Source organism: Rhineura floridana, chromosome 1 (genome assembly GCF_030035675.1).
Source record: "Rhineura floridana isolate rRhiFlo1 chromosome 1, rRhiFlo1.hap2, whole genome shotgun sequence".
NCBI lineage: Eukaryota > Metazoa > Chordata > Lepidosauria > Squamata > Rhineuridae > Rhineura > Rhineura floridana.
The window spans coordinates 288,207,623-288,235,230 of record NC_084480.1 but is presented as its reverse complement, the minus strand read 5'-3'; the positions used below and the strand labels follow the sequence as shown (position 1 = coordinate 288,235,230).

The following is a 27,608-nucleotide window of genomic DNA, read 5'->3' as shown; positions in this document are numbered from 1 at the left end:
AACATGGTGGCAAGGGCAACAAAGGTAAGGACCAGGGTAAGTCTGGTGTTCCTGGGCTTGTATGTACATTGCTGCTAATCCCAACACTGGATTCTGATTGGCGACTACAATTTGGATGGTATATTTAGATTAAAAATATATATATTTATATTATGTATTCAATTTATTAGTCACTTGCCAAGCAACCTGCACAATTTATAGATCATAAAGCAGCCTTTCCCAACCAGTGTGCCTCCAGGTGTTGTTGGACCACAACTTCCATCAGCCTCAGCCAGCATTGCCAATGGTCAGGAAAGATGGGAGTTGTGGTCCAACAACATCTGGAGGCACACTGGTTGGGAAAGGCTGTCATAAAGCATAACATAAAATGAAAATGAATACAAAATAAAAAGCAGAGAATAATGCATAAAACAGACCCAGTAAAACAGCAGCAAACACATAATAAACAGCAAAATATTGAGGGGAAACAACATGTAATGAATGGTATTAGAAGCATGAGATGCTCTGGGTCACACAATCTCACTACCAAGCTGTGAAGAAAGAAACCCCTGGTAGGAGCCAGATATAAGCAATGTCCTGAATTCTACCCCAGGGGGGATCACAAAGTAATTTGGCCGCCCTTTGGTGCCAGCCCTGATCTGCCCATCAGTTGCAAAATCTCTTAGAAGCTACTTTTTTAAAAAACGCACCCAAGTTGCTCCTATCAGGTTTTACAGTAAACAGGGGCAGGGTTTGACTAGCGTCACGTGCCCCTGTTTTCAGAAGAGAGAGATGGAGACGCACTGGAACTGACAGAAAAGTAAGTGTGCTTCTATCCTAAGTTTGAAAAATGTGAAATTGTACATGCTCAGTGTGTTTTTGTTGCTCTTTATCAAGGCTTTGAGTGTGGTTTTATACAGTTGTATATGTTCATTTTAAATATATTTTTAAATATTTTCTGTTAAGTTGCCCAGATTTTGTTGTTTTTACTCTTGACTTGAGTTCTTTGCATGGTTTAGGGATGGCACTGGGGGAGAGCAAGGCTTGTGCCTTTAACAGCTGTGTGGCAGTCAGAAATTAAATTAAGGCTTTTCTAGTATGGAAATACAATTATGGGGAAAGCTTCACCTGTTGACATTCTGTCTGTCAGACATATTATTATTATTATTGTCATATGGAGCTTCTTGAGCCAAGTGCAGAAGCGGAGGCATCACTGTATACAAGTGGAACACCAGAGTCCAAATGCCCTGGCATCAACCAGGCTCTGTTCACCACTCTGGGTGATTTACTTTTATCTCCTTCCTTTGACTTCCTTCAAAATGTGTTAAAAGTTGTTTATATTGCTGTAACTTGCCGTGGGACTTTCTGGTGAAGGGCAGGTAATAAATATCATCATCATATTTGTTTTTGTGATGAATAATAAGTGACATTATTTAATCTTCGTTATGTATTTTTTCAATTAACAAAGACTAAAATCACAACAATTAGCATGTGGGGGTTGCAAATATTTTTGAGGTTACAAAGGGGTCCCATGATCATAAAGATTGTGAACCAGTGTTCTACAGTGCTTTGCTCAAGAATGCCCTTATTCTTCTCTGTGTCCAAATATAATGGGATACATCTATGATTAACCTGCGCGGCACATTCCTATTGGTTGCTCCAGCATCAAGAATCAAAATTATTTTCTTTGGGGTTCCAACAAAGACTTCCTTATGAAGAGAACTGACTGTGCCTGAACATCCTGCACTGCAATCCTGCATAAAGGTACTTGGAGTGTTGACTGTTGGTCTGAACCTGCGATCACACCAGAGCTTAGTCCAAAAAGAATTTCACCTCTTGCTACCACCTGGTACCAAGCTGAAAGTGACACACATATGGAAGTTTACAAAACAGCCCAGATGGAATGGATTAAGTCAAGTCTTGCTGAGGTGAATGGGACCAACATTCACATCTTGCCTGAAGTTTTAGAGAAATTTTATCTCAGAGATGTTATTATGAACTCAGTTGGATTCACCTGCTCCATATGGCCTGTGTGAGTCTCCCAGATTATTTGCCAAATTTCATATGCATACAACTTCCACATTCAATATGCACCTCACAGTCAAAAGTGAAATATTTTAGTTCTACCTGGTGCTACAATGAAGCCAGTAGCCAGGACCTTAAGTTAGGAGACAGTAAAACCTGCTGAAGTCAATTGCTCTATTCATGAATAAATTTGCATAGTTGATCTTAAAAAAAAGCCAGCATAGGGCACCTTTGGTTGCTAAATATCCTCTTCTCCAACTATTCACATGGCAGAAGGGCAGAGGGCAAAGTGGTTAAGATACTGCAGACAGATAGAGATGAAATGTTGCATTAGCTTTTAAGAGTAGTATATATCTGATTTTTTTATAAAAATACCATAACAAGTGACAAAACACCCCACCCCCTCTAATAATTCTAACCTGCTCCCTGCAATAGATTCATGTTAAACTGACTCAGTGTTGTGGCTGAGGTTTCCTTGACAACCTCCTTAATGCTATTTAAAGCATTAAAAAACAATCTATCATCTTAAGTTAATAAGAAATAACTGTTTTCCAGAAGGTGAAAGGGCATTAAGTGCAGTTGGAATAATATGGAAAGGAAGCAAATCTCAGGGTTGAGCTGTTAAGTACCTGCATAATAGGGCAGAGTCAATTGCATCTGCAGAGTCAAACACAAAGAAACATTTGTTTTCCAAATATATCATGCACCTATGATTGTCCTTTTAAAAACAGATTCCATAATAATATATAATACAATGCATGCTGCTATAATGTCTGGGCTTAGCTATGGTAACTTGCTTGATTATACAGTTGAAGACAACTCAGAAGCAGCAGCTAGAGCAAAATGCTGCACCACGTCTGCTGTTAAATATCAGGAAAGCTTATGGTGTGTAAAGTGGGGCAGCACTGCTGCACTTCCTTTCTGGCTGCAGCAGCACTGCCAGTCAGCGGGATTGGGATGGGACAGTGCATCAGTGAGAGTGGGGGAAGCAGGAAGTGCAGCTGTGCCCGCCACTGGCAATCTTGAGCTTCCTTACCTTGCAGCTGCCCCACTTCACTTCTAACAAGCAGCAGCAGCAACACTGTAGTTGGGAGGGTGGTGCAATGGTGGTGCCCACTGTACATGCCATGACTGGTCAGGAAGTAGGAACATGTGTAGCTCTTGCTGGCTATCAGTGAGCCCAATTCAAGGAGCTGGTGTTGACCTATACAGGTCTACTTGGTCTGGGACCAAACCTTCTGTTATGGTTGCCCATCAAATCAACTCCATTTCAGATGTTCAGGAGAACCATCTGCAGCTAGTAAGTAGGACCTTTACAGTCATGGCCCCCAGACTGTGGAATAGCCTTCTTCTGGAAAGAATTGCTCCTCTTTCCAATAGTTATAAAGCCCTTCTTTTTTTAAATCAAGACTTTGTAGTTTCTCCCTATAGCAGATTTTCTGGCAGGCTGATATATATTCTAATTGTTTTATAGCACTTTGATTTTTTCCTCTTTGATATTATTATAATTTTAATTTCTCTCTGTGTGTTGTTGGGCTGCTTTGAAGACATGCTGGAAAAGCAAGATATAAATACTGGGTAATATTCCATGGTACTCCTACTCAGAGTAACCCTTTGAAGTTAATAGACATGACTAGCAAAAATTCATTAATTTTAATGCATCTACTCTGAGCAGGACCTAGTTGAATAAAACCAATTTTCAATAAAACAAGTGAGCAAACAAATATATTGGATCTGCCATTCATTCTCTCTCTCCCCCTAACCTACCTCATAGGGTTGCTGAAAGGATATAATGTGGAAGTGGGGAAACTATGAAGCCACCTTGTGCTGCTTGGAAGAAAGACAGGATATAAATGTAACAAATAAAATAAAAAACTTGTATTCATATGTTGCTGTGTGTGCCACTTTATTGCCTTAGATAAGGACTCCCAAACTTGGTGCGCCAGGCCTCCCTACCTGGCCCCCCAAGGGTGTTTTTCTGCAACCACGCCTACCTGCCCCACACCTGATGTCATATGCAACATCAGGTGTGGGGCAGGTAGAAATGCAGCTGCAGAAAGTAGGACTGCACTCCCCACATATCAGCTGATGTGTGGGAAGTTGAACCCTGCTTTCCACAGGATTGCCCCTCAATCTGCTGGGCCAAGTCTGAAAAGGGGGGAAATAAAACCCACCTGTCAAGCACCTGAAGTCAATATGACAGCAGATTATTGACAGGTGAGTGATCCCACCCACCTGTAAAACTTGGCCAGCCAGGGTGGGGAAGAGAAAGACCTGGCTGCCCGGGCCAAAAATGTTCCCTACCCCTGCCCTAGATGGAGGTGGGTGAATGAACTGGCTGTAAAATGTATATTCTATTGCTGTAGTTGGGAGATGTTATCAGTGGCGGGGAATGCTACTAGCAGTTTCTATTGGAGTTATTTTGACGCTTCAACATGTAGCATTTTAAATGTATTTTGTATCTGCATTCCCCATGCTTTTTGTTTGTTTAAGGTAATCTTTTAGTTCCTTGTTAATTAAGCTGCTTTAAATGTGGATCTTAATTATATTATTTGATATTTTATAATGTTGTACTCATATGTTTTAAGAAATGTAAAGAGTTTTTTTTCAGAACTGCAAAATGGTATAGAAATGATCTAAATAAATAAAATAAATATTGACAAGTTCATCTTATTTACTAATTAAAACAAACAGCATTCTCATATGGAGCCACTAGATGGCACAGATGGCTTTATAGAGGTAAACCAGGTACACTCAAATTGGGCCCTGGGCTGGGCATCGGCTCCACTCTCCACTCTCTCATAAGGTTGCAGGTGGCCCTTCAGATACCCTGGACCCAAGGCCACAACCAGTGCTCCAGAACTGACCCTGATTCTACCTGGCAACCGCATTCTACACCAGTTGTAGTCTCCACTCTTCAAAAGCTATTCCATATGTTGTAATAGTCCAACCTGGATGTGACAAGTGGCCAGAGCTACCTTCTCCAACAAGTGGCACCGTTTATTATAAAAATATCTGTATACGGCAATTTTTTTTTTAAAGGACCAAAGTGGTTTACAACAGTTGGGACTTCAGCTGAAAATGAGCAACAGTGCTGCTAGCCACAGCTGCCACCTGGGCACTCAGGAACAAGACTGGCTGAAAAGGACTCCCAAACGGCACACTTGAGGAAGCGCTATCCTATCCAAAACAGGAGAAATTTCTTTGTCCCTGTACAATAAGGCCAAACTCATATTTTAAGAGCATCTGGTGTACTGGGATGCTGTCCTGTCCACTTCAGAGTTTGGTCTGAAAACCCTAAACTTAAGGCCACTAATGCTAGAGAGGATATAACTGCACAACACGAAAATGGAGGACATTAAAGGATGCTTTCGGTAGAAATTCAGAGCTGTTTCCTGCCCTGGCTTCTCAATTTAATACAGAACAGGAGCCAGTCTAGACCAGGGATATGTGGCCCCAAAGAGTAGGTGGATAGTTTCAGTGCAGGATATGATGGCAGTACCTAGCTGGGGGCTTCAATGATAAACTACTTTTGGAACTGGAAGCCCTTTGGGCAAACAGCACCTCACCTCTGTGTCTTGCACAATTTGGGGTCTGATCCTAACCATGTTTACTGGGAAATAAGTCACATTGTACTTAATGGGTCTTACTTCCTAGTACATTTGCTTAGCCCTGGAGCCTTAATACACCATTGGTGCTAAATCAGGTGCATCCAGAGGCAAAATTCAGTGCAGCAATGGATACAACTCTTACCTTTACACAGTAGACTACATTCCAGCCACACAAAATCCACAGCTTTACACACACATACACATCACACACCTGGGGAGAGTCCTAAGGGCCATACAGAGGCCTGGACAGCTGCATTTGGCCCCCAGGCTGGAGGTTTCCCACCTCTGTGTTAGATACGTTAATAAATATTAGTAAATATTTGAGAATAGTATCAACAAGACGCTTGAACCATTCGCCCTTCATAATTGAATTACAATGTATGAAGAGCTGAGTTTTAATCAGTGTTTTATCACTGCTTGCTAAGTGACCACTTGAATGGAACTGCCAGTGTCCTGCAGACCACCAATCTAAGAAAGTTTTAAACCAGGGTGGGGAACCTGGGACCCTGCAAATGTTGCTGGACTACAGCTCCCATCATCCCTGACAACTGGCCATGGTGGCTGGAGCTGATGGGAGTTGGAGTCCAACAACATCTGGAGGGCCACAGATTCCCTGTTCCTGTTATAAGCTATATTTTACTGCAGTGTTCTTTAAGGCTATACTGTCTGTAAAGGTTATCAGCAGTGATCATTAGACTATGGCTATACAGTAAATAAACCAATAACAGCAGGCTACAGAATGAGTTACAGGCAGAAACAATTTTTAGCCACTTGCTGCCTCAGGCCAGCCTCAGCATGAGTGATCGCATATATCCTATTTTAAGTCTCCCTGAGCTATCCAGACTCTAAGTTTGATAAGAGTAACATTTTAACTACCCTTGTGCTCTTTTCTCCTACTTTTAAGATGGCTTTGATTAAATCTGTCAACACTCATTTCCTGTTCCCCAACCATGAAATGTGAAGTATCAATTAAACGGATAGATAGTCAAAGTGATAAATATGTATAATTCAAAGGCTCAACTCCTTGTCGTCTGTAGGTCACTCTTGATGAGGCCCATGCTCTTAAGATCTTTTCTCTTCTTCTCCTTCCCCTCATTACTTTTCAAAAACTGGTAAACAGAAAAAAAGCCTCTATTCAATCCTTTGAAATTTACTGAGCTTTTAGCAGGCAGCTGTATCTTCAGGTTTCTGCAAATATTTGACCTTTAAAAATTATCATTTAAATATAGCTCTTAAAATGCATTACTTGTAATACATAATTTTTTAAAAAAATAGATACTAATCATAGATGGTATTCCTCTCCACATTTTTCATCTGTGGAGTTGCCCATAAGCAAAGAGACATCTTAGATGTGAGACTAGAGAATCATGGGGGTAGTTCTGAGACCTTATCTTCTGCGGCTCTCTCGTCCTCCCATCCACAATTACAACTTATGAATGGTGGCTATTTTATTTTCTGATGGGCATAGTAAATTGGGTGGGCTGGGATACAGAGGTGGCATCTGGTTGAAAACAGGACTTCTGCACAGTCAAGGCCAAGAGCCTCAACTGGTAGAATGTCCCTTCTAATCAGAATTTGGCTGAAGAACCTCTGCCAGCTTTTGAAAACAAAAAAGAGTGAATCCCGATCTGAAACAGGTGGAGATCCAGCTGGCTGGCTCTTTTGTTTTAGGCAAAAAAAGTTAAACGTAAAAAAAAAAATCAACAGACTTTTAATGTGTAATTGCCTTTTAAATTTCTTTTGTATCTATTGTCCTTTTAGATGAGGGGTATGGGGATTTCAGCCCAAGAGCTGCATTCCCTCTGGAACAACCTTCTGGGGAGCACAAGCCAGTGGTGGGAGGTGCCAGAGGCAAAAGTAGGCAGAGCAATCGATAGGACTCTTACCTCTGTACAGTAGCCTACACTCCAGCCACACAAAGGTCACAGGTTTATGCGCATGCATGTGCGCATGCATGCACGCATGGACGCACACACACACGCACACACACACACACACACACACACACACACAGATACACCTCTATATCCTTCAGCCAGGCAAGCAAGACTGCATTATCCCAGCTCAAGGACACATTGCAGCCAGGCAAAAACACTTGGGGAAGGTGCAGGGCAGAACCAATACAGCGAGGTTATGTGGTCTGAAGAGAGTGGTAATGGACAGCTAGAGAGGCCGGGGGGGGGGCACATTCAGCTCCCAAGCCTGAGGCTGCTTTAGAATGTTTTCTTACGTCTGTTTCTCCCTTCCCCCATTTTTTAATTATGTTATTATATTTTTATTTAACATTAACTGCTTTGAGTGCTCTCTGAGCAGAAGAGCAAGATAATTAATATTAGTAATGGTGATGCAATAGTACGTGTCTAGCCAGTCACGTATCAGGGATGCTGTAGTGGTGGATTTCCATTATCAGCAGGAGGTTGAACTAGATGATTTTGAAGTCCCTTCCACCCATGATTCTATGAAAACTAATAAACATTTGATGCAAAACAAGTACCAAAAAAAATATCTACAATAGAATTTAAATTCTGCAAAATATTTTAAAGAGCGCGTGTGTCTGTGTCCATGTGTGTGAGATGAGCAAGGCCCCGGCTGCAAACCTACTGCCATGAAAGCAAACTGCAAAACATCCGGATGTATGTCATTTTTTTAAAAAAATCAATAAACATTCTTTAAAGTGTTTCTGTTGTTATCACTGGAGTCTGGAATAGATCAATGTAAAAATTCTATGCATGAGCTTCAGCTTGAACTGATAGCTAGACTTCGCTATTTTAAAATAACCCAACGTATTTATGAGCCAGAACAATGCTTTGATAAAAAAAAGTCTGTAATCATAACCTGAACGAGCCAATGTTTTTGGAGAGGTAGACTTCACACTATTATGAATCTGATTACATTTCATGCACAAAAGAGCAGAGCATTCTATACACATTTCATGTAATTCTGGTAATAATAGCACACCAGTTACTACGCAATGAGAGGCCAATGTATCTCCACCACGATCACCACAAGCTATAACTACTTCTTTTTCAATCTCTACGTTCTCTTACTCTCACTTTTCCTCCCTTCTTTTATAATCTCACTGTACTCCACCTCATTCCTTTCAGTCCTCATGAACCAGCCCTCTCTTTAAACCTGGGGTCTCCTCTTCCATGTGCGGTACTCATGAGGTATTAGAACTCGCTGCCCATTGAGAATGGACAGCTGTAGCAGATGGCAGGATGGGGTGGCAACGTTCACCTGCTCTCTCCGCCTGCCTGCATTGCTGCTACATACTGGGACAGAGAAGGGGAGGTGGCAGTACGGTGCAAATGCACTGGCAGAGCCAATCCAGCACTCCTGCTAGTGTCTTTGCACTGCACCAAACTCGCCACCGCCTCACCCCCTCCCCATTTCTGTCCCAGTATGCAGTAGTGACTCAGGAAACTAAGGGTCGGATGAGCACTGCCTCCCCACCTTGCTGTCCACTAAAGTTGGGCAGCTCTCTTTTTAAAAAGTCACTGAACACTAGGGCCGGCACCAGGCATGACTGGGCCCTTGGGGACCAGCCTGTCTCAAGGCTGTGGCACCATAGCCCAACTCACTCATACAGGAGGTGCAGGGCTAATAAAGCCCGCCTGCACATCCCACCCACCTCTCCTGTCTCTGTGAATGACGTGCATGCTGCATGTGCCTGCCTGCCATCAACCAAGATGGTGGCAGGGGCATCAGCCCCTTAAGGAAGCTTCTGCTGCCATCTTGGTTGATGGTAGGCATGTGCGCATAGCGCACATGTCATTCACAGGAACAGGAGAGGTAGGTGAGGTATGCGGGCGGGCTTACTGAAGCCCGCACTGACTGTATGGGTGCTCCACCTTTGCAATCTGCAGCAAGGTCAGGTGCTGACCAACAGGAGTGCTACTCTTCCACCCTAAGGAGAGGCCCTTCAGGGGCCCCTCTGAGCCGCAGGCCAGGGCCCAACCTGGCAGCCCTATGGTGCTGGCCCTGTTGAACACACCACTGACTTTCCTTGCCCTTCCTTAACTAACATCTTCCTTTTACCCCTTCTCCCTTTATGTTAATTGAGATTGTAAGGCTGAAGACAAGCCTGCAGTTATACTGGCTTAATTGCTTTTCTACCTCTTTTTTTTTAATCCTGGTACACACAATGTTCATTATGCTCTTTGTACTCCAAAAACTGTGATTTTTGAGATTGGATGAGTTTTCCCTTCAAGCCAACTTCACAATGACTTGAACACTGCTTGGTCTATCAACCCATTGTGACTCCAAGGAATGTCCAATGGAAATGCTTTGCAGTGGGCTGTCCTAAAAGCTCTGACATCAGCAGTACGGCTGGGTGTATTCCATCAAACAATAAAGATGCATACAGCTGGGTGCACATTTGTTTCAAAACGCACCCAGACAAAATGGTTTTTAAGCAACTTCTGTGCACATAATCTAAGTCTGTAGTCAAATACCTGTTTTTGATTTTCTTTATATTAGAAGACATAGATTCATTTCATAATAAATGAAAAGTTGAACCAAAGTCATCAGAAATAAATGGTTATAAAATGAGCTTGTTATTGTTGCCTCATTGGTAGTTATTTGATGCTCATTTAAAGGTGGAAGGCTTACCTTCTCTGGCAATGGCAAAGCTGTTATCAGCAGCAATCTCCTGGCAGCCACCATTTTATCTTCCCAGAATGCCCTGGGAGTTCTACTAACCATGATGGCTATGTTCTACATCCACTGTCAGAGGCAATAAGCCCCAAATGCCAGTTGCTGGGAATCATAAGTGGGGAGAGTGCTGCTGCATTCATGTCCTGCTTTTGGGCTTCTCATGGGCATCTGGTTGGAGAACAGGATGTTGGACTAGATGGGCCATTGGTCTGATCCAGCAGGGCTTTCTTATGTTCTTATGAGCTGTGTCATGCTGGAGCATTCTGGAGGGTAAATGGTGTATGCCAGTGGGCATGCCATTTTTGTGTGGCAGCTGCCATTCTGTCCACACACACACACCCCAAAAGCCACAGAATGAAGCAATTCTCAGGGCATTCTAGGAAGATAAAATGGCAGTTTTAAAAAAAGTTAAATGAAATAGCAACAAAGCTAAACAAAAATGAAGGTCTCCTCTCGCCTAGACTACTGTAATGCGCTCTACGTGGGGTTACCCTTGAAAATGGTCCGGAAGCTGCAACTGGTACAGAATGCAGCGGCTCGCCTGATTAAGGGTAGCTGCCGGCGAGATCACATCACTCCAGTGCTGAAGGAGTTGCACTGGTTACCAGTTGCTTTCCGGGCCCAATTCAAGGTGTTGGTTTTGACCTTTAAAACCCTATACGGTTTCAGCCCAGTCTATCTGGAAGAGCGCCTCCAGCATCATCAACATTGCCGCCCAACAAGATCAGCCTCAAAAGACCTTCTCTCCGTCCCTCCAGTTAAAACAGCTAGACTGGTGAGAACTAGGGAGAGGGCTTTTTCAATTGTGGCACCCACTCTGTGGAACTCCCTCCCAAATGACATCCGCCATGCCCCCTCCATGATGAGCTTCCGCCGGACCTTGAAAACCTGGCTCTTCAGGCAGGCTTTTGGGGCAGGTTAGGTTTTAGTGTTATTGTTGGAATTTTAAGGTTTTAATGTGAATTATATGTTTTTATGTTGTACGTCGCCCAGAGTGGCTGGTAAACCAGCCAGATGGGTGACAAATAAATAAATAAATAAATAAATAAATAAATACGGTAATGAAACAAATGTAACAAATACGTAATGACACAAATGAGGTCTTTTATAGCTAAAACAATCGCTAAATGAAAATAAATGTCTCGCTCACACCTCTCCTATGTATTTTTAGGCACATAACAAACGTATCATCTCACCTTATCACAGAAAACCTTGATCTGGCAGAAGGCACGATGGATGGGTTTATTGCTGCGATTATTGTAGCTGTATGTGTCAATCTGAATCATCAAAGGAAGCCCCTTGACTCCTTTTTGAGAAGAGAAGTCTGTGCTCAAGCAGTTCACTGTGATGAAAATCTGTTTTTTAGATGAAGAACAAAGTTACAAGTTGTGCTGGTGTGGTTTTTGTCATCCACAAACAAAATTCAAGCAAGTGCAACCTCTAATTAATATTTAAACTTCTGTATGCAGCACCCTTTGAGAAATCTACCTGTGTGCAATGGAGGGTTAAGATTATTGTTTTTAGTTTTTTTCAGCAGAGAAACTATTTGACAAAGCCAACTCGGCTACCCAACTCAACTCACATGTTTACATGTGTGATGGATTAGAATCAATACAAGAAAATTACTACATGACTGCAGCCAAACGATTGACTGATTCATTCAAATCAATTGTCAAATTCTCACATCCCTCCACAACGGTTTCTTGGGCTGCCTGGTAACAACACTGCAGGAGCAGTCACCATCAATAGGATTCTTTTTCTATGCAGTTTTTTAAAAATACAACTTTCTCAAAGGCCTAAACTCTAGGCCTAAGCACACTCACATCACTTTGGCTCCCTGACCCAGTCTTTTGGTAATCCACTTGTGCCCTGCAAAAACCCTTCCTCTACCTGAGCCTCAGTGTGAGTTTTTAGTTTTGCTTTTTGCCACAGTTTCACTTTGCCTTGCTGCCCCCTTTTTTCAGATTCATATCTCCATCAACCATGCGTTTCCTCAGGTCCCAACTTTTCAACCCGCCATGTACTCTGCCTAAGACTGGTATGAGGGCAACAGAAAGAATACATACAAAGAATACAGCCCTTGAACTGAAAAAGGTTCCTCAGACCTGTTCTAGCACTTCAGGACTACTGCAAATAAGACCCTGCATCTTCTGGCTGTCAATTTCCTTAGGTTCCCAAACATTTTCCCCGTAGGCCACTTGAAAATTACTGAAGGTCTTGGTGGACCATTTAATGATTTTTCCCCTGCCTTTTGTAGCAACTGCAAAGCACTGTGTTAAATGATGTGTGATTTTTAATTGGATTTTTATTGCTTTTTATTTCTTATGGGTTTTCTTTGTATGACAATTTGAATTCCATAAAATTCTATGGAATTCAATAAAGTCCACAGACCAATGGTGGTTTGTGGACAACAGGCTGGGAAGCCCTACCTTAGATGGTGGTATCCTGAGCAAGGCCCTACTCAGTGATCTAAACTGGTCCTTCCAGATGTCCCCTGTGCTAAATTCCCTAGTGGAGAGGGCACATACTTTGCATGCAACAGGTTCTGGGTCCAGTCCCAGTCATCTCCAGGTAGGGCTGGAGAAGACTCCTGCCTGAATAACCCTTGAAAACAGTTGCCAGTCATTATAAAGACAAAGTCCAAGATGAACCAATGGGTCAGATTCAGTGCTAGTCTATGGATGAGAGTACTGATAATACACAGAATTCTGTAAAGACTGAGAAATCCTTATTTATAAGCTCTGCACTTGGAAGACAAGAGCTCATGTCCCACTTACAATATTTCCATGGAAGCCTTAACTTTTGACATTCATGCAGACACCAGAAGGGGAAAGGCTAAGTGGGGAAGGGGGGAGTTTGGCTGAAAGACCACATGGAGATAAAGCTAATGTGTCTTACATGGTGAGGTTAACAGCATTCATCTGATTACGGAAGTTGATATTACTGCCCAGTATTTTATGGTGGAGTCAGCTCAGTATGTTTGCTTGATTGAGCTAACAGCACACCAGCATTTCTGTGCTTGATGGTATCATAGTGCTGTGCTTGCAAACAACACAGCTGAACTTTAACTGATGTGAGGGAAGTGGGCTGGGGGAAATCTGCTTTAGTTGGATATGGAAAACTGATTGCATTTCCTGTCTTAATATAAGCTACATTCAGGCATTCTCCAAGCAGAAGATGTATGCTTGAAGAAGTGGGCTTGAAGGAACGTCCCACAACATCCTGCATTGCACTGGATGTGCCCCTCCCTAGTTGTCTGCGTAGGTAACAGCCTATAAATGAGCAGCTTTCAGGAGATTGGAACACTGTGAGGTCTTCCAGTGGGTGTGGCCAGTGCCACAAAGGATGTTGGGACAGGGCCAGAGTGCACTTCTACTTCTCCACATGTAGGTTCTACGCATGCAGAATGCCTTAATGGGGCTATACTGGGGGTTTTCAGCCTGAGGGCCACACTCCATTGTGGTGAACCTTCTGGGGGCCAGAAGGCAAAAGTGAGCAGAGCCATAGATATGAAAATCAGAGGCTTCTATGCACACACACAAAATCTTGCCATCCTCTATCAGACAAGGAAGAGGCATTAGCACTAAGGACCCATTTAAGGACCCATCCAAACCGATCAAAATTAGGGAAGGGATATGTTGGCCACTGCCACTTAGAAAGCATTCTGTTGACTTAACAGGTTGTATCAATTTGAATTTGTTCTTTGTCTGCTATCCATTGTTTTTACAGGTCTGTCTCATTTTTCCTCCCCCAAAATATCAATATTAATATTGATATTTTGAAGGAAATTTTATATTTTAAAAGGAAAGCAACAGCTCTTCCTCCTCCTCTGTGACTGAGGCTGGTCAGTTTTCACGTTAGCAAGCAGAGACCGGGTGTTTTCCTTTTGCAAAGGAAAGGAGGAAAGCAGGTTTCAGTGCCACCACTATCCTGCCTGCCTGCCATCCATCCATCCATCCGGCTCCTCTTCTCTCCTTCCGCCTGTCTGCCTGGCCATCCCTCCCCACCACCCACCACCCCACCCTGCCACTTCCTCTCCTTCCCTTCCCTCCCCTCCATTGCTAGTCCTGGCTGGCCCATTTGCTGCCTGCAGTACATGCCTCCAATTCCTGCAGTGCAGCCTCTCACTGCTGCCAGTGACAACCACTTGTGCCCCTTTCCTGTCAAAAGCAGCTCTCTCTCTCTCGCTCTCTCTCTCTCACACACACACACACAGGGCACCAGCAGGGATGCAATTAACAAGCAAAGACAGGCTGATCAGTTTCAGAAAGGTTCTCTCTGCCTTCTCCTAGTCAGTTTTAGTTAGCAAGCAAATCAGACTGATCAGGTTAACTTATATTTGATGTGGCAAAAATCTGGTGTTAAGAAAAGCAACGGACCTTCATAGGTTTCAGGATTTGTTCACCTACAAATCATCAGGGAGTCTGATGCCAATTCCGATTTTATCAAAGTCCTTGCCCATCCCTAGTCAAAGGCACTTGAGGAGGGCCTGGAGCAAGTCTGGTGAGAGAGCAGCCTAGGGAAGGGGCATTGTCTGGGAAGAGTCCTGAGGGCCAGATAGTGAGGCACAAAGGGCCACATTTGGTCCCCTGGCCTAAAGTTCCCCCACCCATGATGCTATCCATACTGATAAACTTTGACAACAGGGGAAGGGCCATAGCTCAGTGGCAGAGCATCTTCCTTGCATGCAGAAGGTCCCAGGTTCAAGCCCCAACATCTCCAGGTAGGGCTGGGAGAGAAGCCTGCCTGAAACCCTGGAGAGCCACTGCCAATCATTGTAGACAATATTGAGCTAGTTGGACCAATGGTCTGACTCAGTATAAGGCAGCTTCCTATGTTCCTCTGCTGCATGCTGATTTCTTAATGCTATACATAGCTGCCAGTGGATACAAGTGAAACATAGTTCCTTTTGCACTGAGAATACATACACTCTGTCAATGAGAGCATCAGGAATTACTTAGCATGTCACACATTTGAAGGGAAACTCCCCTCGCTCCATTCAGACTATCTCTCTGCAAGAGACTCTAAATATGAGGGCATTAGCAACATTCCCTTTTTCTATTTGTAATCCTACTGATGCCACAAAGTGAACATATTTACTGTATTTTAACATGCCCTTCATCAAACAAGTGATCCCGGAGTGGTACATCAAATACAAAATCAAAGTAATAATAATAAGAAAAAGTCGTACATTTCCATTTCTGAGATAGCTATGTATTCCCTTCCAAATTCTACTGAGAACCAGTGTGGCGCAGTGCAGAGAATGCTGTATTTGAAATGAGGGAGGTTCAAGTGCAAACCCTTCTTCACCTTGCGTTTGACAGAGGCCATGAAAGCTTATGCCATAATAAAATTAGTTAGTCTTCAAGGTGCCACAAGATTTATTGTTTTCACTGCTTGCTTAAGAAGTTTCCTGGGAGACCTGGGGCCAGACACTCTCTTGACAATGTGATCTATCCCATTGGGTTGTTTGAAGTTAGGTAAAACATGATGTGTCACCCCAAGAATTTGAAGGAAGTATGGGATATGAAAAGCTTAAATGAAAAGAATGAGGAGTGGCTGCAGTTGGGGAAAGGGGGTGCAGAACAGCAAGGGGCAGAGATTGCTGTAGCCAGCTCTTTTCATGGAGAATAAGGCTATCAACAACTACTAGCCATCATGGCTATGTTCTACTTCCAGTGTCTGGGGCATTATTATTATTAATAAGAATAACAACAATAATAAGATTTATATACCCAAAGGTCCCCAAGGGACTTACATAATGTTAAAGCAGAAACAAAGAAAACACACTAAAAACATAACAATCAACAATATGCCTCTGAATGCCAGTTACTGGGAATGAGAGTGGTGTCGTGCTCAGCTACTGCTTCTGGGCTTCCCATGGGCATCTGGCTGGCCACTGTGAGAACAGGATGCTGAACTAGATGGGCTTTTGGCTGATGCAGCAGGTTCTTCTTATGGTGTACAAGGCATATGGCTTGACTGGCCAAGTAAGCATTTTGTTGTTGTTCTTATCTGCCTCCAAGTCGACTACGACTTATGGCGACCCTATGAATCAGCGACCTCCAAGAGCATCTGTCATGAACCACCCTGTTCAGAGCTTGTCAGTTCAGGTCTGTGGCTTCCTTTATGGAATCAATCCATCTCTTGTTTGGCCTTCCTCTTTTTCTACTCCCTGCTGTTTTTCCTAGCATTATTGTCTTTTCTAGTGAATCATTATGTGTCCAAGGTATGATAACGTCAGTTTCATCATTTTAGCTTCTAGTGATAGTTCTGGTTTAATTTGTTCTAACACCCAATTATTGGTCTTCTTCACAGTCCATGGTATGTGCAAAGCTCTCCTCCAACACCACGTTTCAAATGAGTTGATTTTTCTCTTATCTGCTTTTTTCACTGTCCAACTTTCACATCCATACATAGAGATCGGGAATACCATGGTCTGAATGATCCTGACTTTAGTGTTCAGTGATCCAACTTTGCATTTGAGAACCTTTTCTAGTTCTCTCACAGCTGCCCTCCCGTCCTAGCCGCCTTCTGATTTCTTGACTATTGTCTCCATTTTGGTTAATAATTGTGCCAAGTTATTGATAATCCTTGACAAATTCAATGTCCTCGTTGTCAACTTTGAAATGGAAATGGACTGCCTTCAAGTCGATCCCAGCTTATGGCGACCCTATGAATAGGGTTTTCATGGTAAGTGCTATTCAGAGGGAGTTTACCACTGCTTCTCTCTGAGGTTAGTCCTCCCCAGCTGGCTAGAGCCTGCTCAGCTTGCCACAGCTGCACAAGCCAGCCCCTTCCTTGTCCACAACTGCCAGCTGAGGGGCAACTGGGCTCCTTGGGGCTATGCAGCTTGCCCACAGCTGCACAGGTGGTAGGGCACATAACCCCTGAGCCACCCACTGTGGGGGTGATCTTTAGCTGGCCCTTGACATCCAGGAGACATGAGCTGGGATTTGAGCTCACCGACTCTGGACTCCCAGCCAGGCTCTCCTCCCCACTGTGCTACACCAGATGTTGTTGTCAAATTTAAAGTTATATAAATCTTCTGTTGTCATTACTTTAGTCTTCTTGATGTTCAGCTGTAGTCCTGCTTTTGTGCTTTCCCCTTTAACTTTCATCAGCGTTCGTTTCAAATCATTACTGGTTTCTGCTAGTAGTATGGTTTTGTCTGCATATCTTAAATTATTTATATTTCTCCCTCCATTTTCACACCTCCTTCATCTTGGTCTAATCCCACTTTCCGTATGATATGTTCGGCATATAGATTAAACAAATAGAGGGATAAAATACACCCGTCTCACACCCTTTCCGATGGGGAACCAATTGGTTTTTCCATATTCTGTCCTTACAGTAGCCTCTTGTCCAGAGCATAGGTTGCACATCAGGACAATCAGATGCTGTGATACCCTCATTTCTTTTAAAGCATTCCATAGTTTTTAATGATCTACACAATCAAAGGCATTGTTGTCATCTATAAAGAATAGGCTGATTTCCTTCTGAAATCCCTTGGGCCGTTCCATTTTCCAACGTATGCTTGCAATATGATCTCTGGTGCCTCTTCCCTTTCTAAATCCAGCTTGGACATCTGGCATTTCTCGCATATATGGTAAGAGCCTTTGTTGTAAATTCTTGAGCATTACTTTCCTTGCATGGGATATTAAGGCAATAGTTCGATAATTACTGCATTCTCTGGGACCCCTTTCTTTGGAATTGGGATGTATATTGAACGCTTCCAGTCTGTGGGCCATTGTTTAGTGTTCCATATTTGTTGACAAATTTTTGTCAAAATTGGGACAGATTCAGTCTCAGTAGCTTGTAGCATCTCTATTGGTATGCCATCTGTTCCTGGTGATTTGTTTCTTCCAAAGTATTTTAAGAGCAGCCTTCACCTCACGTTCTAAAATTCCTGGTTCTTCATCATACGGTTCCTCCATGAATGAATCTGTCATCTTTGCATCTCATTTATAGAGTTCTTCAGTGTATTGCTTCTATCTTCCTTTTATTTTATCTTAGACAGTCAGTGTGTTCCACTGTTGATTATTCAACATCCCTACCCTTGGTTTAAATTTCCCTTTAATTTCTCTAATCTTTTGGAATAGGGCTCTTGTTCTTCCCTTTTTGTTGTCCTATTTCTATACAATAACCATTGTAATAGTTCTTTGTCCCTACGTACTAGTCGCTGTATTGTTGTATTTAGGGTTCTAATTGTGTTTCTATCTCCTTTTCCTTTTGCTTTCCTTCTCTCTTTAATCATTTTAAGAGTTTCTTCAGTCATCCATTGAGGACTTTCTCTCTTTTTAACTAGAGGTATTGTCTTTTTTAATTCTTCCCTGATAATGTCTCTGACTTCACTCCATAGTTCTTCTGGTTCTCTGTCAACTAAGTTTAAAGCCTCAAACCTGTTCCTTATTTGATCTTTATATGCTTCTGGGATGTTATTTAAATTGTATTTTGGTATTATGATTGCTTTACTGTTCTTCTTTAGTTTTACTCTGATTTTCAATGTGACAAGCTCATGATCTATACCACAGTCTGCTCCTGGTCTTGTTTTCTCAGAAAGTATGGAATTTCTCCATCTTCTGCTACCAGTTATATAATCAATTTGATTCCTGTATTGACCATTTGGTAATCTCCATGTGTACAGTCGTCTTTTCGGTTGTTCAAAAATGTGTTTGCAAGAAACAAATTATTAGCTTCACAGAAGTCAATAAATCTTTCTCCTGCTTCATTTCTATCTCCTAAACCCCATTTTCCCACTGTTCCTAGTTCTTCTCTGTTCCCTACTTTTGCATTCCAGTCCCCCATGATTATCAGCACATCTTGTTTTGGTGTGTGATCAATTTCTTTCTGTACTTCTGCATAAAATCTCTCCAATTCCTCTTCTTCTGCATTTGCCGTTGGAGCGTAGACTTGCATGATGGTTATGTTAATAGGTTTCCCATTAAATCTCATTGATATAACTCACTCAGACCTTGCGTTACAGCTCTTAATTGTTTTTGCTACATCACTTCTCACTATTAAAGCAACCCCGTTTCTTCTTAATTTCTCTTTTTCTGCATAAAATATTTTGTAATTGCCTGATTGAAAATGTCCCATTCCCGTCCATTTTAATTCACTCACGCATTAGTAATTCACTTACGCATAAGTAAGCATTAGGTCTAAACAAAAATAAAATGTCCAAAACTCCAAAATGAAGCCTCTTTTCCTTCCAAATTTAGTCCAAAGGTATTGCCCTATATCAGGTATGGGGAACCTGTGACCCACCAAATGTTTTGACATCCCTCACCAAAGGCCATGCTGGCTCGGGCTGATGGCAGCTGGGGTCTAACAACATCTGGAGCACCGGAGGCTCCCCATCCATGCCTTACACATTATGAGAACAGCTTATTATAATTTGAACCATCTCTGACTACCAAAGAATGCAGGATGCATGTGCAGGTTATTGTCCAGTTTAGTAAAAAATGACTCGAAGATGCACAGTCTGCTATTCTGTCTCAAATAACAAACAAGAGGAAAATTCAAGCAAGAAACTTTCCAATAGCAGCTCTGAGCTTGGGGAAAACAGGACACAAACAGGTTAAATAAATAAATTCAACAGCAGCAACATTACCTTGATGGAGATGCAAAGAGCAGAGTGATGAAAACTGATGAGTGCAACAGACAATCATTTTCTAAGATTGAATATCATCTTCCTGACACTTTAATAGATCATCTCTAACAATCAATAATTGCAAACTCACGCACCCCCTTCAACAAGTTGTCATATCAGTATTAATGCTGTGTTATTTCAAACTGTGCATGATGGTAAGTGGATTAGAATTAAGGGAGATCAATGATTTTTGCAAGGTTTCATGCCTCAGTATCCCATCCTATTAGCTTCGGGGGGGGGGGCTTTTAGATAGAAAAGGCCATGTACAAACTTGTAACACCAAAGCTATAAAATATGTTTGAGTACATTTTTAGTTTTCATTTATCTTCATGGTTAAGATGACAGCAGTGCTCCATTACATTTGCTTCTGAAATATGACTGATAGATCATTAATTATCTGGATCCTCAGGATTCTTTCAGTGATGTCTCAGAGCATCAGTTATTTTCATGGGATTTTTTTTTTAACTTCAGAAATCGGGTCTAGGTAGAAGGGCACTTTGATGCCACTATGATGGATGCTTCAGCGTGAGGGAGGCTGGTGGGAAGACCGTAGAGATCACAACAAGCAGACATCGAACTACTCACCAGAGATGAGAGTGTAGCTCTGATTGCAAAATATAATTGCTTAATAAGTACATGTCTTGGAGGAAATGTCTTTCTCCCCCTCTGTTCTATGGCAAATTCAGCCTGTTCTGATTAATATTTTTGATCTGTGGAATCAGTGGAGACTGGTGGTTCCAAATTTAGTGGGGCAATGAATCCGCTCTGGGTTTTAGTCCAAACTTTCAAGGAACTGTCCGAGGTGCAGCACCTTGGATAGCTCCTTGAAAGTTTGTATTAAAATCCAAAGCGGATTCACTGCCCCACTGACATCGGAGCTACCAGTCTCCACTATATGGAATAATCCATTTATTTTTACATTTATATCCCACCTTTTCTCCACTGAGCTCAAGGTGGCATATATGGTTCACTCTGTACTCATTGTATCCCCACAACAGCCTGTGAGGTAGGCTGAGCTGAAAGTCAGTGGGTTGTAACTAAGTCAGAGTAGACCCATTGAAATTAATGAACCAAAGTTATTGTGGAATACTACCTAGTGACTGGCTCAAAGTGGTTGACTGGGGATTTGAACCCTAATCTCCCAGGCCTTAGTCCAATACTCTAACCACTACACTTCAAAAGTAGTGTCTAAAAGTAATGACAACAGTAATAATGACAACAAAGTGGCCTTCGGGGATAGACCGTGCTGAGCAGGAAGGAGTGGGGTGGTCCATCCAGAAGCTATATTAAAGGATGTAGGGATGTTCTCATCAGAATTTCCCCCAGCAAGGAACTGAGTGGGCTCCTTCCTACTATATAATGAAGAGAGAAAACCATATGGGGCATCAGGGAACCATTTGAGTGCATTTTAGTACAAAAATGGACACCCACCTGCTATATTTCTGCTATGGAGGTCACTGGGTTGGCTTGAGTATAGGTTATAGTAAAACGGAGCCCTTGCTCTACCACTGGGAAAGGCCCTGGCAAGGCTCCCTTAATCATTTTTTCTAGCACCACCCTCCAAGCAGCTGAATCCACGATACCTGTTGGAACGCCTCTCCCGTTACGAACCGGCCCGTACACTACGTTCTGCTACGAAGGCCCTCCTCCGGGTTCCGACTCATAGAGAGGCCCAGAGGGTGGTGACAAGATCTAGGGCCTTCTCAGTGGTGGCCCCCGAACTGTGGAACAGTCTGCTCGAGGAGGTGTGCCTGGCACCGACATTGTTATCCTTTCAGCGCCCGGTTAAAACCTTCCTCTTTTCCAAAGCATTTTAATTTAAGTTAACCTGATTTTCATATCTGTTGTACTGATTTTAGATTGTTCTTATTTTATATGTTCTTATTGTATTATATTGTGTATTTTATTGTATTCTCCGTGTTCACCGCCCAGAGAGCTATTGCTAGTCGGGCGGTATAAAAGTCTAATAAATAATAATAATAATAATAATAATTGCCATTTAAACATAGTGACATTCTGAGAATTGTGGTAAAACACTCTGAGGAACTGTGGGGGGAAATGGTGGCTAAACCTAGCTGCTTGGCACTGTTTGAAGCACTGCCATCACAGCCAGTTATGTGCCCCAAGATTCACTAGAACAGGGATGGGGAAGCTGTGGCCCTCTAGATGTTGCTGGACTCTAAGTCTTGTCGCCCCAGCCAACATGACTAATGTTGCAGGAGTGGATTTGTAGTCCAGCATCATCTGGAGGGCCACAGCTTCCCCATTCAGAAGAAGGGGCCTCCCAGAGGACTTTGCCTGGAGCTAGCCCTGTAGCAAGTAGCAACCCCGAAAGTTAGACAGCATGGCACAACTTTGGCTGGAGACACACTTGCAGTTGTGCTGGTTTCAGCGCGTCTCCACCTGTTTTCTGAAACCGGAAGCACACAACATTAGTCAAACTCTGCCCCTTTTTACTCCAAAACCTGGGAAAGTGGAGATCTAGTGCATTTTACCTTGAAGTCAGCTTGACCCAAATTTCAAAACTGACTGGCCATCAACCTTGCAGCCACTCCAGGTGTGTCCAATGGAAACGCTTTGCTGTAGGCTCAGGCAGAGACAGTGACTGGCCCAGTGCTTTTGTGTGGGTGGTCCTAAAAGGTTTGGCATCAGCAGTAGGGAAGGGAGATGTGTCCAGCTGTGGGCAAATACTGTATGTTTCAAACTGCAGCCAGACAAAACAGCCTCGCCGCTCTTGAAACAACCAGTGTGCCCATAGCCTTGGGCTGTGGGCACACTAGCTGCCTACACAAAGCGTTTCCATTGGCCACACCTGGAGAGGCAACAGGTTGATCTGCCAATCAGTTGTGAAATCTGCCGGAAGCTGAATTTTTTTAAAAACAACAACACTGGATCAGATCAGGTTTTACAGTAAAAAGGGGCAGAGTTTGACTAGTGTTATGTGCCTCCATTTTCAGAAAAGAGAGGTGGAGACACAGTGGAACCAGCACAACAGCGAGTGTGTCTTTATCCTTAGTCTCTTCCCCTTTGGAAGCTGATACCAACACTGGTCATCATGCTATCTTATGGTATACAATCTGTACAGCAGAGACAGTCAAAACATGTAGGTGCCTCTCAAATGTCAATATCCAAGCTGCATTGCCTTAGGGCTTGGCACTTATTACAGAGATTAAGGTAGACAGCAAGTTCATTGGTATTTGAAATAGCACAAAACAAAACAGAGACAAAGTGTACAGATGAGAGAACAGATAAGCTGGATTTTTGCTGGGGGCACTGGGGATATATGAGCACTGGCGGGGGATCACATTTACTTATCTCTTGTGTGAACATAGAGGATAAATCTTTTTAAAATCAGAACTGTATTAAAGTCTTTCCCTTACTCATTTGTAATTCTTAAATATAAACAGGACCCTGGAAATCTCTATTAACAGCAGCAACGCTGCTACCTTATCAGCCCAAATGTGACATCTCTCCAACTCATGCCCTGTATAACCTATTGACAAAAAGAGTGGGTGGCATTCTGGGGTAAGAGAACAAGGCAGCCATATGTTACTTTATAATCAGAGTAAATACCCTCATAATTCTGGTATTTGGGATACTTTAATAAGCTATTGTTTATCTGCTCTTCACAGACGCGACATGAATCAGGGGAACATTGATGGGGATTTAGAGGACACAACGCTAATTCAAGGTTTTGCTGCTGCTGAATTTGGGGGGGGGAAGTCTTATTCAAAACAATAGAAGTCTGAGGGGAGGCAACCAACAAGAGGATCTGGGAGGAAGACTGTTCAGTGAATTTGACACAAAATGATGCTTTGTAAGTGTATGAAGTGCAGCAGAAGCATTTATTTTGCCAAACTAGCTATCCGAGTTGGCTATCTCCATGTGTATATATAAATATGTATATCCAGCCACGAATGTGGGTGCTCTTCGAGGACCCCTACTCTTCCCGAGCCACCAGGGCTCCTGATAATCTGATACCCTAAGACGCAGTTTACTTAGCTTGTGCGTAAATCCAGCACTGGCCATCCGCTACCCCATGTCTTACTATCTGAGCAACACAGAGCTCTTCGCCGAGTACCTTGTGCTCGAGCAGTACTGAGCTGGTGGAAGAGGGAGAAGGAGAAAAGTTTTTCCTCTGTTCTTGTTGCATTGCTCTTGTTGTATTGTATTTGCACTGCTTTTGTTGCATTGTATTTTTACTGTATATTTTTTACTGGTTATTTCTTATGTAATTTTTTTTGTTCACCACTTTGGGAGCCTTTTGGCCAAAAAGTGGTATATAAATAAACTATAATAATGATAAAATAAAATAAAATAAAATAAAATAAAATAAAATAAAAGAAGACGAAGACGAAGACGAAGAAGAAGAATCATGGAAAATAACATTTGGCTTTATACAATTTATACAATGATGTCACTGGTGCTACAGCACCCTTCACCAACGTGGTACTTTCCAGATGTTTTGGATGACAACTCCCATCATCCCTGACCATCGGTCATGTTGTTAGGAGCTAATGGGAATGGTAGTCCAAAACACCTACAGGGCATCAGGTTGGGCAAAGCTGTGTATGACTAATAGAAGAAGCTCAGGGTGGCTTTGAACCTGGACAACGCTGAAGAACTGAGTGATGGTGGATAGCGCTTCTGCCAACATGGCAAAGCACATTTGAGGGTGTTGGCAACTTTGACATGTGTTTTTCAGAATACATTGAGCATGCATTTTTAACCTTAGCAAGGAATAACTTGCATACCAAGTCACCCTCAGAAATCAAAATACCTAGGAAGTGGTTTTGACAGACCCTTGCTTTGCTTTCTCATTCTGAAAACCCAGGTGTTCCCATCTTCATTCATGAGAAGCCAGAAGCTATGGAATTTGGTAGCATCAGAGGCTTTGGCCCCATTTGCAATATCATTTAAAACAGAATCATACCACTTTATAAACAGTCATGGCTTCCCCACAAAGACTCCTGAGGACTGTAGTTTGTTAAGGATGCTGAGGCCCCCTATTCCCCTCACAGAGCTACAATTTTCAGAGTTCTCTCACAGGATGAGATCTTTCTTTATATACATAAATACTACACACACACACTGCATTTCATGTTTGAGTTAATACTATCACAGCTGCTGTTCTGAGGATTACATGTCTGACAGCATACAATGTTTAACAATAGATATAAAAACTCTGAATTGAAAGGAGTTTTTTTCTTTCAGTATTTACTCTCGCCAGAGAGTCTCCTACCAGTCTTTTAAAAATATTTTATAGGCCTTCAATTATAAAAAAAACATTTAAACTTTAAACACAACCTTTTTTTGCTTATTTTCTCACATCAACAATCAGTTGCTTAAAAAATGAAGAAAAAATACAGAAGGCTGTGTTTAAATGGTCTAGCTTAGCAAATTCCCGAGAGAAATTTAATTTAGACTACGTTGCAAGTAAATATGAACAAACAGTTTAGGAACACAGGAAGCTGCTTTATACCAAATCCAACCATTTGGCAATCTAGCCCAGTACTGTGTACTCTGATTCCCAGCAGCCACATCACTTGCTGCCTGCAGAAGTGGCTTGGCTGGTGGGGCAGAGCCACAGCAAAAGCCTCTTAGCAGGGACGTTGCTGCTACTTACTAGGAGGGCAGGGGCCAGATTGTGGCTGTGCAAGTGTACTGGTGGGAGCACACAACCTGCTGCTGCCTTGCCCCTTCCCTGCCAGAAGACTATTATCACACTTTTGTCCCAGCAGGTGACCCGCCCTAGGCTACCTCATCCATTATTATTATTATTGAATTTATATTCTGCAGCAGACAAAAACACTAAAAACACTCCAAAATATCTTAAAAACAAAAGAATTTAAAACATATTAAAACAAAACATCTTTTTTTAACAGCTATAAAAACATCTTAAAAAGCAATTCCAACACAGATGCAGACTGGGGTAAGGTCTCTATTTAAAAGGCTTGTTGAAAAAGGAAGGTCTTCAGTAGGTGCCTGTGAACGGGAGATGCCAGGAACTGAACCTAGGGCCTGCGTAGGGAGTATGAAGGACTCTGCCTGTGAGCTATGGACCATTCCTGAAATATCATCCCATTCGTGAGGGCATGATCTAATAACAGAAAGGAACTGGATAGCCGTCACCTGTTTCAAGGTTTGTTTTTAAAGGAGATGAGAATTGCAACCATGTAAGCAGTATCATCTGTATAACCCATACTTTATTGTTACAAGGCATCCAATCAGCTCTTAAAGAACCACTGCGTAGGACTGCACTGTCAGGAACTTTAGAAATAATAAAAGTTACAAGTTACAGCGTATCCTGTCTCTTAAAAGGAATGCTTCTGTTCAGCGTTCAAACTATCCATTCCCTCCAAGCACAGAATTCCACTCCACACACATATTCAGGCAACGTACATGCTAAGCATTTAAAGCATAATCCCCGCAAAGAATCCTGTGAACTTTAGTTTACCCCACACAGAGCTACAATACCCAGCACCCTTAACAATACCGTTCCCCGGATTCCTCAGGTGGTGGGGAACATGTTTTAAATGTATGGTGTGTACACAGTCACAGTATTCCATTTTTACTTTTCTCAGACTTCTAGGTAAAATAAATCAGCTAGATTCCTTTTGAATCAATGGCAGGGGCATTTCTCAGGCTCTGCGACAAGGACTAGAGCAGAGGAAGATGTATGTTGGGCAGAACTGTGAAACTGGAATAGTTCCTTCTCACACAAGGTTTGTGGGAATGTATTGATGCTGTATATTGCCATGTGAAGTGTCATCCTACTCTTTTATTTTGGTTTTTTTTCCTGAGGGGCAGTAGTGTAGTAGTAAATTCAGAAGTGCTGGGTCCCTTCAAGATAGTGACAGCCACATCCCTCCTCCCTTTTTTGCTGCTGGGTTGAGAATGAGATCCTTGTTAATGCCTTCTCCCACAACAAAATACGTCCCAGGAGCCAATAAGCATGAAGGGCCGAGTGTTAGCTACTGAAGAGAGTCTTCTAAGTGGCTGACTCACCTCCTTTTACTCTGATTGGCTCCATAGGAAAGGACATGGTAGCAGGGTAGAAGACTCTTCTCAGTGGCTAACACACTCCCATTTCATGCTGATAGGCTCGTGGAATGCTGGAGACACAGGAACCTGGCTGGGATCCTGCTCCCAAAAAAGTACAGTAGGGCCCCGCTTATACGGCGGGTTCCGTTCTGGACCCCCGCCGTAAAGCGGAAAACGCTGTAAAGCGGAACCCCAGTGACTTTAATGGGCTGCATCGCGCAAAAATGACGCAAAATGTCACAAAATGGGGAAAAAAACTTTAAAATTGAAAATGAAAGGCGCCACATCAGCGGAACGCCGTAAAGCGGGGCCCTACTGTAAGGGTTCTAAGACCCCCTGAGACCCTGGAGCACTACACCCCTGCTGGGGGATTTGAATGGGTATGATACTTATTTAACTGTTCTTTTCAGAGTCCTTTGGCTTTTTTGGTGACTTATTTCTTGAAACAACAACAACAACAATAAAATCAGGTGAGGAGAAAGACTTCTGTTTGGAAACTTGGAGAACTGCTGTCAGGTGGAAGACACAATTCAAGCCTGACATGGTATAAGGCAGCTTTTTATGTATTTTCCCAGTAGCTTTTGCATGTTAAAAACAAGCATTTTTTTAAAAAAGAACAGCATATTCAACTCTAGAGAGTT

General features: G+C 42.6%; 1 protein-coding gene across 1 annotated transcript in view; it reads right to left on the bottom strand.

Moving 5' to 3' along the window:
• The window catches only part of GRHL2 (grainyhead like transcription factor 2), a 112,049-nt gene that overhangs the window by 36,260 nt on the left and 48,181 nt on the right, over window positions 1-27,608 (bottom strand). The window contains exon 9 of the mRNA XM_061604559.1: window positions 11,468-11,626. Within this exon, the coding sequence (XP_061460543.1) occupies window positions 11,468-11,626 (159 nt within the window). The remainder of the gene's footprint in view (window positions 1-11,467; window positions 11,627-27,608) is intronic.